General features: G+C 51.2%; 1 protein-coding gene across 3 annotated transcripts in view; it reads right to left on the bottom strand.

The window, feature by feature from the left end:
* LOC140394892 (rho GTPase-activating protein 45-like) overlaps window positions 1-15915 on the bottom strand; it is a 267986-nt gene that overhangs the window by 41881 nt on the left and 210190 nt on the right. For all 3 annotated transcript variants that reach the window (XM_072482050.1, XM_072482049.1, XM_072482051.1), the window contains 2 exons: window positions 12050-12187; window positions 4479-4666 (listed from right to left, as the gene is read on the bottom strand). In XM_072482050.1, the coding sequence (XP_072338151.1) occupies window positions 4479-4666; window positions 12050-12187 (326 nt within the window). The remainder of the gene's footprint in view (window positions 1-4478; window positions 4667-12049; window positions 12188-15915) is intronic.

Here is a 15915-nt window from a genome sequence, read left to right as displayed (position 1 = left end):
TTGAAAATACTTCATTGTAAAGCAACTTGGATATCCTGAGATTGTGAAAGGCACTACATTAATACAAGAATTTTCTTTCTTTTGTAATAATTAGGAAGTATGGAGTGACCAAGGAAGACACTAGCCGGTTGGCTGAACAGATGCTCCATGATGCAGAGCGAGGCCAGCAGTGTGGGTTTAATCCTCGCACCGGCTGAGGTTGTTCATGAAGGCCCCGTCTTCTTAACCTTGCCCCTCGCCTGATGTATGGTGACCCTCAGGTTAAATCGCCACCAGTCAGCTCTCCCCCTCAAAGGGGAAAGCAGCCTGTGGTCATCTGGGACTATGACGACTTTACTATGGGCCTGAATTATTTGCTTTGCAAAGCAGAAAGCATCTTGAGATACAAGAGACTGTCAGCTATATTTCTGGATCAAGGAGAGATTTCTGGATATGGCGGAAAGTGGGACAGCTAGGGCTGGGTTTCTGGGAAAGAGACGGGTTGTTTGTTCTAACGGTCGTTACCTGTTCTGAAACACTCTTATGCACTCAGATTACACAGCAACAAAAGTAACACATGCTGCTACTGAATAACTTTTCATTTCAAGCTGTTGTTTGACTTTCCTGAAATAAGAAAGTTTTAATGACGGACGAGGCATTTCTCCAAAGCTCAAGACCCATGGCATTAATCCTACTGTTTATCTATTTCCAGGCCTTTGGAATGCCTGAGGATCTCGCTCAGCAGTAGTATGGATTACCTCACGGTCTCTGTTTAGTGTCACATAGGTAGGTGGTGCCAGCCTGCTGGAGGTAGTTAGAGCAGATTGGCTGAACAGCTGATAGGCTGTCATTGAACAACCAGACATGAAACAGAAGTGGAACCTGACTGACTGGCACCTGTGATTGGTAAACGTTTGTTTGGCCCAGCCTCCTTATAACTAGATTTGTGTTCAACAGGAATGGTTTTGTAATTACACTGCTTCTGTGAATTTCTTAATAGTGCAGAGTCTTCAAAGCACCTTGCTGTATGGTGAAAATTTGATCTTGGAATAGTGAGTAGGTGCTTTAATGCTGCTGAGGTCTAGTTGGAATGAATGCAGTGTGTAAACTTGGCTAAACTCTGACATTAATTTGTCAAATGGAGCCTGGTGTTTTCTCTATATAACTGCGGCCAAAAGAATACTGGGCAGAATTCTCCGTAGCCCGACACCTGGGGCGTCATTCTCCGCCGACGGGAGTCTCCATTTTGCCGGCGCCTGGGGGTTTCCCGACGGCGTGGGGCTGCCCCACAACGGGAAACCCCATTGACCGGCCGGTGTAACGGAGACTCCCGCCGGCGGGTCGGGGCAGAAATGTGGCGGGCGGGATGGAGAATTTCGCTCCAGAATCGGGATCGGCGATCCGGCGGAGAATGGCTTCCAACGCCGGAATCGGGGCAGACGTTGGTTCGTGATGCTCCGTCCTCTCCAAATCGGCGTTATCGGGACGCGTGGCATGCGCAGACGCAACCCCGTTGGAGTGTCATCAGCCGTCCCACTTCTGCTTCCGATGGGCCAAGTTCCCGGTGGGTGCGGGCCACGTGTGGACCCGGTGGTCAGGAACCCGGTGTGCCGGCTGCGGACAGTGGTCAGCATCACTACACTCGACCAAGATCGGTGCCCCTGGCTGGGGGGCTTCTGCTAGGCTGGGGGAAGTGATGGGGGTGGACAGGGGGGGCGGGCTGTGGGGTTGGGTAGGTGCGTGGTCCAGCATGGCTGGCACCATGTTCTCCGGTGTGACCGGTGCGTGTGTGGGGGATGTCGGTCTGCGCGGCTGCAGCTGGTCACCCTGCGCATGCCCAGCCCGGGACCCGTCAATTCTCCGACCGTTTCCGCGCGTTACATGGGTGTTTCCCAGGGCGCCGGTGCTAGCCCCTTACCGGTACTGGAATCAGTGAGGGTTTTGTGTTGATTTTCCCGTCGTGAAACACCACGGATTCTCCGGTGGAGTCGGCACTTAGCCTGAGAACGGAGAATCCAGCCCTCTGTATTTTATGAAAATCCATGGGGCGGATTTTCGTGGTAAAAGACCTTTAAAGATAGTGGAGAGAACCTGGATGCGGAAGTCCCACCCCCATTTCTGGCTGCTTTGGAGGATGAGAGTGGTCATGGGCGGGGTGGGGGGTATCTTGGATGGGCCCGGATCAGGGTGGGTTTGGACGAGGCGGAACCGAAGGGGATGATGGCAGACAATAGAGGTGGGTATGCTGCTGGTAAGAATTGTGACGTGGAATATCTGCGGGATAAACACATCATTCAAGAGGTCCCGGGCTTTTACCACCAGAGGAGTTTGGGAGCAGAGGTGATTTTCTTGCAGGGGGAAGGATCAGGGTTCGGCTGAGAAAGGAATGGATGGGGCAAGTATTTCACTCGGGAGGGCAGCACGGTGGCGCAGTGGGTTAGCCCTGCTGCCTCACGGCGCCAAGGTCCCAGGTTCGATTCCGGCTCTGGGTCACTGTCCGTGTGGAGTTTGCACATTCTCCCCGTGTCTGCGTGGGTTTCGCCCCCACAACCCAAAGATGCGCGGGGCAGGTTGTTTGGCCGCGTTAAATTGCCCCTTTAATTGGAAAAATCAATTGGGTACTCTAAATTTATTTTTTTAAAGTATTTCACTTGGGATTTGACTCGAAGTCGGGGGGTAGCCATTTTGTTGAGCAAGAAAACAGGGTTTGTGGGGGCCATGGAGGTGCGAGACACGGATGGGGGTTGCGGGTAGGTTTGTGATAGTGGGTGGGGTGTTAATGGGGGCGTCGGAGGTGTTAGTCATCGTGTTTGCACCTAACTGGGATGACGCGGCTTTGTAAAGAGGTTATTAGGGGCCATTCCGGACTTGGATTTGTACCAGCTGATCATGGGAGAGAATTTTAACTGTGTGATGGAGCCAAAAGTGATCAGGTCGAATCCCAAGTCGATGGGAGTGGTTGGGATGGCAAAAGTGCTGGGTGGGTTTCTGGATAGAATGGGGATGGTGGATCCTCAGATGTTCAGGAACCGGGTGTGGGAGGGATTACTCCTTCTTCTCGCACGATTACAAGGTATATTCTAGAATTTATTTTATTGGTGGTGAGCCGGGCGGTGCTGATGGAGGTGGTGGGGGCGGAGGATGCGGGAATTGTGATTTCGGACCACGTGCTGCATTGGTTGGATGCGAGGCTTCAGTCGGGCAGGTGCAGAAGCTGGGTGGAGGTTGAATTCGGGACTCCTGGGGGATAAGGCGTTTTGTAAGAAAGTGGGAGTGGCGATTAGGAATGATGTGGAGCTGATGGCGGCACGGTGGCAGGGTGGTTAGCACTGCTGCCTCACTGCGCCGAGGTCTTGGGTTCGATCCCGGGTCACTGTTCATGTAGAGTTTGCACATTCTCCCCGTGTCTGCGTGGGATACTTTGACTTGACGTTGGCAGGGAGGGTGCAGATGGTAAAGATGAATATGCTGCCAAGGTTCCCGTTTGTCTTTCCTACCCTCCCAATCTTTCTCCCTCAGACCTTCTTCTGAAGGGTGGAAGCACTGATTTCGGAGTTTATATAGCTGGGACTTGTGGGATGAAATCGGAGCACTCTGCTGCGGAGGCAGAGACAGAAAGGGGGCGGGGGGGGAGGTTGCGAGAATCTGGAGAACTTTTGGGGTGTGGTGTTGGGACATTATCCAGGATACTGGGGGCTGAGGTGGGGGATCTTTGTAGTTTTGGAGGAGCCGGAGCTGCATGAGGGGAGGGGGTGATGTGGTGATCTTCGTCTCTCTGATTGCCCCGCAAAGCACCCTGTTGAATTGGAGGTTGGATATGCCGCTGGGGTTGGCGGCCTGGCTGGGAGACTTATACAACTTTCTCCGGCTGGAGATGATTAAATTCGTTCTGAGGGGGTCAGAAGTGGGTTTGGAGGTGGGGTGGAGGCCACTCATGACTGTATTTGAGGAGTTGCTTGTCGCTGGGGCGGGGGAGGGGGGTAAAGGGGAGGGATTAAAAAGGGAAAAACTGTGGGACCTCGGCACTGTGAGGCAGCAATGCTAGCCACTGCGCCACCGTGCTGCCCAACAAATGTAACTCTGTAATATATCAGAGCATCAGGATATTGACTGTGCTTCGAAAGAGAAAAAAACAAATCCCAACCCTCTACTGTGCCACAGGTACACCCACCCAATCCCCCTCTGCCCACCCCCTTCGCCGCGCACGCACACGCACACGCACACACACACACACACACACACACGCACGCGCACACACACACACGCACACACACACACACACGCACACACACACGCACGCACGCACACACGCACGCACACACGCACGCACGCACACACACGCACATACACACACACACACACACACACACACGCACGCACGCACACACGCACGCACACGCACACACGCACGCACGCGCACACACACACACACACACTGCCTCTAACTAAAATAAAAGAATCAAGGTAATGGGCCAAGAATTGATAACACAGGTACATACCCAATCTGAGATGAATATGACTCAAAATCATAATGCGCGTCTGTTTCAGCTTGCACCTGGAGATCTTTGACGTAAGATGCATATTGCTGGCCTGGGTCATATAACTTGCTGCTCTCGCACAGTGTCTGGAAGTGCACAGGGAGCGGCGCAGTCTGCATGTGCATACTCTGGTAGTACGAGATAGTGGCCTGCAAATTCCAACAGACAGGTGAAGTAAACTGACTTTGGTTTTTATCTAAAAGAATTGAGGAAAATTAGTATCAACAATCAGATTAATTACTTGCAAATGATTGCTGACACATTAGGGGCAATTCAGTGGACAGATGTTTAAGTCAGCTTTTAGCGTGTTTGGCGGGGCGATTCTCGTTGGCTGCAGCTCCGAGAATCATCCCGCTATTCAACGGCACTCTGCCACTTTTCTTTGGCCTTGGGTGTTTCATTTTGAACGCCAGCCCCCATCTACCCACCTCCTCACTTTATTGCAGCCCCACCTACACCCCTCCTTACCTTTCATATTTTGCAATGTTCTCAGTTTCTACAAGGAATGTAACAATATTCCCAAATGTAAATCTGTAATATATCAGACCATCAGGATATTGATTTGTGCTTCCTGCTGTATTGATTTTATTTCCGTAAAACCCAGAGTATTAACAGTGGACGAGGCTGACTATTCCTCCACATCTTCTGTGTAATTTTTCAAGAACAAATAGACAGAAGATCACAAGGCCACAGGAATGTACCTGTGGAGTGAGGCTCTTCCCAGGGTCAACTTCACCTCCTCATGTTCAAGGTTAAGCCCTGTCCAATTCAAGATGGTGCACAAAGGCGTACATGACTAGGGCGCTTATGAGTGGGTTCTTCCTGAGTGTGAAGGGTGGGTGTGATTGGTGCTCTCGGGGGCGGGCGAATCACACACACATTTTGATCTTGCCTTCAGCTTGTTGGCTTCTGAGATTTCTTCCGTTTCCAATGTCGGGGATTTTGGGCATTCAGCTGGAGCCGTGCCCGTTTTTGGAGTTTCAGACTCACCGGAGTTCCATACAGGGATGAAGGCAGATGTCCCAGCCTTCGCCTCGCTAATAGCCCGGAGGCGAGTTCTGCTTGCGTGGAGGACCTGGGTGCTGCTTGGTTGGGGGACCTGAAGGAATGTTTGCACCTTAAGGTGGTCAAGTCACCGTGAGGGGGTCAGTGGAAGGGTTCTACTCGAGATGGCGGCTTTTCATCTCCTATTCCGGGAATTGATTTCCGGGAATTGATTACTGTCAGCGATTTTGGGGGGGGTGGGGGGTTGTCTTTTCATTTCTCTATTGTGGGGGATGAAAGGGGGTGGGGAGAGGGGGATTGGGTGGTGTACTTTTGGCACAGTACAGGGTTGGGATTTGTTGTATTGTTGCTTTTCCTAATAATGAAAATCTTGTTCGAATAAAAATATTTTCTTTTAAGAAAGGAAGCCTTTCCGAGTTGTTTAAAAAAAATAAAATTTAGAGTACCCAATTATTTATTATTTTTCCAATTCTGGGGCAATTTAGCGTGGCCAATCCACCTACCCGGCACATCTTTGGGTTGTGGGGGTGAGACCCACGCAGACACGGGGAGAATGTGCAAACTCCACACGGACAGTGACCCAGAGCCGGGATCGAACCTGGGACCTCGGCGCCGTGAGGCAAACCTTCCAAGTTGTGAAGCATTACAGTCGTCAAACTCCTTAATCCATTTTGATCCACAGGTACCAATAGTGTTGACATGTGACCTGGCCCCTTACGGTATATGGGTCGTATTATCCCACAAAATTATAGATGGTTCGGAGTTTTGGACTCGATGGTGCTGCATACGGGACGAAGGTAGGTATTCTAGCCTTTACCTCGCTAATAGCCTGGAGGCAAGTTCTGCCTTTTCCTCAAGGACCCTTTCTGAAGCAGAACAAAACAGTAGGAACATAGGAGCAGAAGTCGGCAATTCAGCCCTTTGAGCCTGCTCCTCCATTCAATCAGATCCTGGCTGATCTCTCCCTGGTCTCAAATCAACCTCCCACCCATTGTCCATATCAAAGAACAAAGAAAAGTACAGCACAAGAACAGGCCCTTCGGCCCTCCAAGCCTGCGCCAAGATCTCTTGAACCCGTTTTTTTTATCAGAAATATATCTATCGCCCTCTTGTAACCATTTAGTGACTCAAGACCCAATTGTGGGGCAGCGAGTTCCACAGATTCACCAGCCTCTGCGAGAAGTAGTTCCTCCTCATCTCAGTTCTAAATCTGCCTCTCAACCTTTTTCTGTGACATCCTCGTTCTAGATAGCCTCACAAGGGGGAGCATTTGGTCTACGTTTACTTTAACAAACCCTCAATCAGATCCCCTCATCCTTCTAAACTCCAGCGAGTATAAGCCCAAACTGTTTAATCTCTCCTCACACCTTAACCCTTTCATCCCTGGAATCAATCTGGTGACCCTCCTCTGAACTGCTTCCAATGCCACCACATCCTTCCTCAAATAAGGAGTCCAAAACTGGACCCAATACTCCAGACGTGGTCTCACCAACACTCTATACAATTCCAACAACACTTCTCTACTTTTATACTCCAGTCCTTTTGCAATAAACACCCACATTCCATTTGCCTTTTTAATTACACGCTGTGCCTGCAAACTGACTTTCTGCGATTCATGAACAAAGAGACCCAGATCCCTCTGCCCAGAGACATTTTGAATCCGCTTCCCATTTTATAATAATTCGCCTTTCTATTTTTTCGGCCAAAGTGGATAACCTCACACTTATCCCCATTAAACTCCATCTGCCAAATTCTGGCCCAATCTCCCAGCCTATCTATATCCACCTGTAAACTCTATCTCCTTTCCACTGCCTGCTTTCCCACCTATTATAGTGTCATCCTTAAATGTTGCGATGTTACACTCTGCCCCTGCCTACAGATCATTTATATAGATTGTAAACAGTTGAGGTCAGAGGCATGACCCCTGCGGCACCCCGCTAGTTACAGTTCGTCAGCCAGAGAAGGACCCGTTTACCCCGATCCTCTGCTTTCTGTCAGCCAGCCAATCCTCAATCCAATCTAGTACTCTACCCCAAACCCCTGCGATCTCAACTTCTGGATCAGTCTTTTATGCGGCACCTTGTCAAACGCCTTCTGGAAGTCGAGATATACCACATCCACTGGTTCCCCATTATCCACCTTGCTGGTTACGCCCTCAAAGAACTCAACCATGGATAGATAAAGACATTGAAGAATCAATACATGAGTGCCACCCTTGCCAAATGCAGCAATCTTTGCCGCCTTCCGCCACCTTTCACCCCTGGGATTGGCCAGGTTCCCCTTGGCCAAGAGCCCACGTTGATTATGCAGGCCCATTCCTGCCGGCCAAGATGCTTCTGGTGCTGGTAAATGACCACTTGAAGTGGCTATCAGTTCAAGAGATGGGGCCCACTATCTCGTGGCCAACGGTAGATGCATTGCGCCGAGTATTTGTCATTCATGGGCTTCCCGAGTCATTTGTTTTGGACAAAGGCACCCCCTTCACTGAAGATGATTTCCAGCGTTTTGAGAGAGGAAGTGGCATATGACACACGAGGACAGCTCTCTACCACCCAGCGCCCAACAGTCTGGCAGAGAGGGTAGCTCAAATAGCAATCTGAAAAACCCCTTCGCAGAGGTTGGCTAATTTTTTTGTTGTTGAACAACACAAGCCCTCATTCAACCACGGGGGGGGTCACAGCAGCCAAGCTGCTCACAGGCCCTCGGTTAAGAACACAACTGGATCTTGTATTTCCAAATTTGGTGGGGAAGGTGAAGGCACGACAGGATCCCTGAAGAATGCGCAGTCAGGGAAGAGAGGTGACAGGTCGTTCTGGGTGGGAGACCCGGTTTTCGCTGGCAGTTCGCCTTGGTTAGAAGGACGGGTTGTGGTCCAGTCAGGGGCTGTGTCTTAGGTCGTCAATGTTAATGGGAAGACCGGCAAAAGCTCATCGACCCCCAACGTGGAGTCGACAAGTGCAGCGAGCACAGTGAATTCTCCTATAACTCAGTCCAGCCAAGGGGAGCCAGGGAAACCCGTTTCTGTTGGGCAGCACGGTAGCATAGTGGTTAGCACAGTTGCTTCACAGCTACAGGGTCCCAGGTTCAATTCCCGGCTGGGTCACTGTCTGTGCGGGGTCTGCACATCCTCCCCGTGTCTGCGTGGGTTTCCTCCGGGTGCTCCGGTTTCCTCCCACAGTCCAAAGATGTGCCGGTTAGGTGGATTGGCCATGATAAATTACCCTTAGTGTCCAAAAAGTTTAAGTGGGGGTTACTGGGTTACGGGGATAGGGTGGATACTTGGGCTTGAGGAGGGTGCTCTTTGTAAGGGCTGGTGCAGACTCGATAGGCCGAATGGCCTCCTTCTGCACTGTAAATACTATGATCTGTTCCATCTGCTGCTGAGGCCAGCACTGTGGGTTCAATTCCCAGCTGAGGTTGTTCATGGAGGCCCCGCCTTCTCAACCTTGCCCCTCGCCTGAGGTGTGGTGACCCTCAGGTTAAATCACCACCAGTCAGCTGTCCCCCTCAAAGGGGAAAAGCAGCCTGTGGTCATCTGGGACTATGACAACTTTACTTATTTATTTACTACCTGTTATTGGCATACATTGGAAGGGCTTGTCGGTAGATATTCAACCTGTTTGCTCGTGCTATGGGCACACCTTCATTGGCCGTCCAGCCATGGAGTGGGTATTAAACCCAGAGCTTTTGGTTCAGAAGCTGTGTCGCTGTACCCACTGTGCCGCTGTACCCACTGTGTCGCTGTACCCACTGTGCCGCTGTACCCACTGTGTCGCTGTACCCACTGTGTCGCTGTACCCACTGTGTCGCTGTACCCACTGTGCCGCTGTACCCACTGTGTCGCTGTACCCACTGTGTCGCTGTACCCACTGTGCCGCTGTACCCACTGTGTCGCTGTACCCACTGTGCCGCTGTACCCACTGTGTCGCTGTACCCACTGTGTCGCTGTACCCACTGTGCCGCTGTACCCACTGTGTCGCTGTACCCACTGTGCCGCTGTACCCAGTGCCGCTGTACCCACTGTGTCGCTGTACCCACTGTGCCGCTGTACCCACTGTGTCGCTGTGCCCACTGTGTCGCTGTGCCCACTGTGTCGCTGTGCCCACTGTGTCGCTGTGCCCACTGTGTCGCTGTGCCCACTGTGCCGCTGTGCCCACTGCCGCTGTACCCACTGTGCCGCTGTACCCACTGTGCCGCTGTACCCACTGTGCCGCTGTGCTCACTGTGTCACTGTGCCCACTGTGCCGCTGTACCCACTGTGCCGCTGTACCCACTGTGCCGCTGTACCCACTGTGCCGCTGTACCCACTGTGTCGCTGTACCCACTGTGCCGCTGTACCCACTGTGCCGCTGTACCCACTGTGCCGCTGTGCCCACTGTGTCGCTGTGCCCACTGTGTCGCTGTGCCCACTGTGTCGCTGTACCCACTGTGTCGCTGTGCCCACTGTGTCGCTGTACCCACTGTGTCGCTGTGCCCACTGTGTCGCTGTGCCCACTGTGCCACTGTACCCACTGTGTCGCTGTACCCACTGTGTCGCTGTACCCACTGTGCCGCTGTACCCACTGTGCCGCTGTACCCACTGTGCCGCTGTACCCACTGTGCCGCTGTACCCACTGTGCCGCTGTGCCCACTGTGTCGCTGTACCCACTGTGTCGCTGTGCCCACTGTGTCGCTGTACCCACTGTGTCGCTGTGCCCACTGTGTCGCTGTACCCACTGTGTCGCTGTACCCACTGCCGCTGTACCCACTGCTGCTGTACCCACTGTGCCGCTGTACCCACTGTGCCGCTGTACCCACTGTGTCGCTGTGCCCACTGTGTCGCTGTACCCACTGCCGCTGTACCCACTGTGCCACTGTACCCACTGCCGCTGTACCCACTGTGCCGCTGTACCCACTGTGCCGCTGTGCCCACTGTGTCGCTGTACCCACTGTGTCGCTGTACCCACTGTGTCGCTGTACCCACTGCCGCTGTACCCACTGTGCCGCTGTACCCACTGTGCCGCTGTACCCACTGTGCCGCTGTACCCACTGTGTCGCTGTACCCACTGTGTCGCTGTACCCACTGCCGCTGTACCCACTGTGCCGCTGTACCCACTGTGTCGCTGTACCCACTGCCGCTGTACCCACTGTGCCGCTGTACCCACTGTGCCGCTGTACCCACTGTGCCGCTGTACCCACTGTGCCGCTGTACCCACTGCCGCTGTGCCCACTGTGCCGCTGTACCCACTGTGTCGCTGTACCCACTGTGCCGCTGTACCCACTGTGCCGCTGTACCCACTGCTGCTGTGCCCACTGTGCCGCTGTACCCACTGTGTCGCTGTACCCACTGTGCCGCTGTGCCCACTGTGCCGCTGTACCCACTGTGCCGCTGTACCCACTGTGCCGCTGTACCCACTGCCGCTGTACCCACTGCCGCTGTACCCACTGTGCCGCTGTGCTCACTGTGTCACTGTACCCACTGTGTCACTGTACCCACTGTGTCACTGTACCCACTGTGTCTCTGTACCCACTGCCGCTGTACCCACTGTGCCACTGTGCTCACTGTGTCACTGTACCCACTGTGTCACTGTACCCACTGTGTCACTGTACCCACTGTGTCACTGTACCCACTGTGCCGCTGTACCCACTGTGCCGCTGTACCCACTGTGCCGCTGTGCCCACTGTGCCACTGTACCCACTGTGTCGCTGTACCCACTGTGCCGCTGTACCCACTGTGCTGCTGTACCCACTGTGCCGCTGTGCCCACTGTGTCACTGTACCCACTGTGTCGCTGTGCCCACTGTGTCGCTGTGCCCACTGTGCCGCTGTACCCACTGTGCCGCTGTACCCACTGTGTCGCTGTACCCACTGTGCCACTGTACCCACTTTGCCGCTGTACCCACTGTGTCGCTGTGCCCACTGTGCCGCTGTACCCACTGTGTCGCTGTGCCCACTGTGCCGCTGTACCCACTGTGTCGCTGTGCCCACTGTGTCGCTGTACCCACTGTGTCGCTGTGCCCACTGTGCCGCTGTACCCACTGTGCCACACGACCTTCTGATATTCAATTTAGAAATATGATAGTATTTATCTCCTCAGTCACTAATGTCCAGAGCAATTTCTATGCCCTTCCCAGTCCCCCATTCACCTCCCACTGTGTTGATATCTCTCATTTTCCAAAGATGTTCCTGAAAATATATATCTAGACTTGGCTGTCAACCACTTTACCTGGACAAAACGTACATTTGAAATGATCTACATTCCTTAAGTCACGGGGAAGACAGTGACTGTAAGATCAAGAGACAACAAATGGCAAAGCAGACGAGACAGGAAGTGTAGAAGCTGATGTACTGATATGTGTGTGTGACGCATCGACTATTGCCAGGGGTTAACCCTTTGGGCATGACAGTGTAAAGTGAATGTTTGAACCAGAGTGGTGAACACCGACCAGTCTTCTGCCTTCCTGTGGAGGTCTGCTCTCTCTAATCTTCCTCGTTCCACCCAAACCAAAATATCAATATTAAAACTGAGTGAATGAAGGTGTACGCACTGATTTCAACGTCTGGTCGCTCTGTTTGATGATTTCCTGGATCTGCCGCAATACATTCACTTTCACATCTTCCAGCTCTTGTTTCTGAGTCTTGGCGTCTGCAATGCAAGTTCTGTACGTTGCCTCAGCTTCATCGGCCTGAAGAAGCAATAATGCTAAAACAGTCATTTCAATATGATCTGAAGTGATTTTGGCGAGATTACTTACTAGTCTCCTCGTCAACATTGTCAAGAAAGCGATAAAATTAAATTGTTTCTGAAGAAAATGGGAAATTCTGAAATCTGGGTTCACGTGCGAAGATCCCTGTCAATATAAATTACTTTGGAAGATGTTAATCTGCGCATTACATTTACCATGGGCGTAGTGTTAACTGAAGGGAAATTTCAATGTGTTCACTCGCCCACTTGCATTTCCCTGGAATTCTCCCCAGGTATCTGAAGAAGAATCAGTGAAACCACGCCCCCGCCCCCCCCCCGGCATTAACTTGTTAAAAGCTAATTGCAAGGGACAATGAATTGATGGGACATGGCAATACTCATGCAATACTTATGTAAAGATGAGACATGAAGGTTCAGTTAGGGCACTCGAGAGTTACAAGTTAGCTAGGAAGGACCTAAAGAGAGAGCTAAAAAGAGCCAGGAGGGGACATGAGAAGTCCTTGGCAGGTAGGATCAAGGAAAACCCTAAAGCTTTCTATAGATATGTCAGGAATAAAAGAATGACTAGGGTAAAAGTAGGGCCAGCCAAGGACAGTAGTGGGAAGTTGTGCGTGGAGTCCGAGGAGATAGGAGAGGTGCTAAATGAATATTTTTCGTCAGTATTCACACAGGAAAAAGACAACGTTGTTGAGCAGAATACTGAGATTCAGGCTACTAGACTAGACGGGATTGAGGTCCATAAGGTGGAGGTGTTAGCAATTCTGGAAAGTGTGAAAATAGATAAGTCCCCTGGGCCGGATGGGATTTATCCTAGGATTCACTGGGAAGCTAGGGAGGAGATTGCAGAGCCTTTGGCTTTGATCTTTACGTCGTCATTGTCTACAGGAATAGTGCCAGAAGACTGGAGGATAGCAAATGTTGTCCCCTTGTTCAAGAAGGGGAGTAGAGACAACCCCATTTAACTATAGACCAGTGAGCCTTACTTCTGTTGTGGGCAAAGTCTTGGAAAGGATTGATAATCATCTAGAAAGGAATAATTTGATTCGGGATAGTCAACACGGTTTTGTGAAGGGTAGGTCGTGCCTCACAAACCTTATTGAGTTCTTTGAGAAGGTGACCAAACAGGTGGATGAGGGTAAAGCAGTTGATGTGGTGTATATGGATTTCAGTAAAGCGTTTGATAAGGTTCCCCATGGTAGGCTATTGCAGAAAATACGGAGGCATGGGATTCAGGGTGATTTAGCAGTTTGGATCAGAAATTGGCTAGCTGGAAGAAGATGAAGGGCGGTGGTTGATGGGAAATGTTCAGACTGGAGTCCAGTTACTAGTGGTGTACCACAAGGATCTGTTTTGGGGCCACTGCTGTTTGTTATTTTTATAAATGACCTGGAGGAGGGGGTAGAAGGATGGGTGAGTAAATTTGCGGATGACACTAAAGTCGGTGGAGTTGTGGACAGTGCGGAAGGATGTTGCAGCTTACAGTGGGACATAGATAAGCTGCAGAGCTGGGCTGAGAAGAGGCAAATGGAGTTTAATGCAGAAAAGTGTGAGGTGATTCATTTTGGAAGGAGTAACAGGAATACAGAGCACTGGGCTAATGGTAAAATTCTTGGTAGTGTGGATGAGCAGAGAGATCTCGGTGTCCATGTACATAAATCCCTGAAAGTTGGCACCCAGGTTGATAGGGTTGTTAAGAAGGAATACGGTGTGTTAGCTTTTACTGGTAGAGGGATTGAGTTTCGGAGCCATGAGGTCATGTTGCAGCTGTACAACACTCTGGTGCGGCTGCATTTGGAGTATTGCGTGCAATTCTGGTCACCGCATTATAGGATGTGGAAGCATTGGAAAGGGTGCAGAGGAGATTTACCAGAATGTTGCCTGGTACGGAGGGAAGATCTTATGAGGAAAGGCTGAGGGACTTGAGGTTGTTTTCGTTAGAGAGAAGGTTAAGAGGTGACTTAATTGAGGCATACAAGATGATCAGAGGATTGGATAGGGTGGACAGTGAGAGCCTTTTTCCTCGGATGGTGATGTCTAGCACGAGGGAACATAGCTTTAAATTGAGGGGAGGTAGATATAAGACAGATGTCAGAGGTAGGTTCTTTACTCAGAGAGTAGTAAGGGCGTGGAATGCCCTGCGTGCAACAATAGCGGACTCGCCAACACTAAGGGCATTCAAATGGTCATTGGATAGACATATGGACGATAAGGGAATAGTGTAGATGGGCTTTAGAGTGGTTTCACAGGTCGGCGCAACATCGAGGGCCGAAGGGCCTGTACTGCGCTGTTATGTTCTATTGTCTATTGTCTAATACAGCAGCCAGGGGCAGCAAGAACTAGCAGGTGAACTGAAATAAATAAACAGAGGGCCTGAGAGCTCAGGGAAGTTAAGGCAGATGTGTAGAGTGACAAATAGCTCAGAAAAACACGGCACTGTTTGAAGATGCTGCAGGTGCAGCAAACACCACGGGCAGGATCCTCCGCTTCGCCGGCAACGCAGTCACACCCACGGATTTCCCGACGGCGCGGGGGTGCCCACAATGGGAAACCCCATTGGCCAGCTGCCGGGACAGAGGACCCCACCCCTGCAGGGTCTAGAAGCTCCCCCACTGCTATTCCAGCTATTCTAGAACCTCACCCACTGTTATTCCAGCTATTCTAGAACCTCCCTCACTGCTATTCCAGCCATTCTAGAACCTCTCCCACTGCTATTCCAGCTATTCTAGAACCTCTCCTACTGCTATTCCAGTCATTCTAGAACCTCACCCACTGCTATTCCAGCTATTCTAGAACCTCCCGCACTGCTATTCCAGCCATTCTAGAACCTCTCCCACTGCTGTTCCAGCTATTCTAGAACCTCTCCTACTGCTATTCCAGTCATTCTAGACCCTCGCCCACTGCTATTCCAGCTATTCTAGAACCTCCCTCACTGCTATTCCAGCCATTCTAGAACCTCTCCTACTGCTATTCCAGTCATTCTAGAACCTCCCTCACTGCTATTCCAGCCATTCTAGAACCTCCCTCACTGCTATTCCAGCCATTCTAGAACCTCCCTCACTGCTATTCCAGTAAGGGTCATTTGCAATTACCAGGGAAAGACAATCATTGACTAACTTTAGCCAGGCAACTCCTGCCACAGATATAGTACAAGGCAGGTAGCTTTACTTGAAAAAGCAAAGTTTAAAAGGGGCAGTACACATTGTATCGTGAATAATTAGATAAACAAGTTTAGAGTGTTTCTCACAGGATGCCAGAATATAATAAACCCAGTAAATTGACATTCAATCCATTGCTGTCAAGGAACAAATTCAGTTTAACTTTCCAAGAAGATATTTATATTATGGGACAAAAGGTAACTGCTGCAGTTTTCTATGTCAAAAGGAATCTTCCTCAACTGGTACCCTGGGCGGGATTCTAGTACCCTGGGCGGGATTCTAGTACCCTGGGCGGGATTCTAGTACCCTGGGCGGGATTCTAGTACCCTGGGCAGGATTCTAGTACCCTGGGCAGGATTCTAGTACCCTGGGCGGGATTCTAGTACCCTGGGCGAGATTCTAGTACCCTGGGCGGGATTCTAGTACCCTGGGCGGGATTCTAGTACCCTGGGCGGGATTCTAGTACCCTGGGCAGGTTTCTAGTACCCTGGGCGGGGTTTTAGTACCCTGGGCAGGATTCTAGTACCCTGGGCGGGATTCTAGTACCCTGGGC

The sequence above is a fragment of the Scyliorhinus torazame genome, chromosome 18, assembly GCF_047496885.1.
Source record: "Scyliorhinus torazame isolate Kashiwa2021f chromosome 18, sScyTor2.1, whole genome shotgun sequence".
Lineage (NCBI taxonomy): Eukaryota > Metazoa > Chordata > Chondrichthyes > Carcharhiniformes > Scyliorhinidae > Scyliorhinus > Scyliorhinus torazame.
The sequence above is the reverse complement of the archived record's forward strand: the minus strand, read 5'-3'. Positions and strand labels throughout refer to the sequence as shown.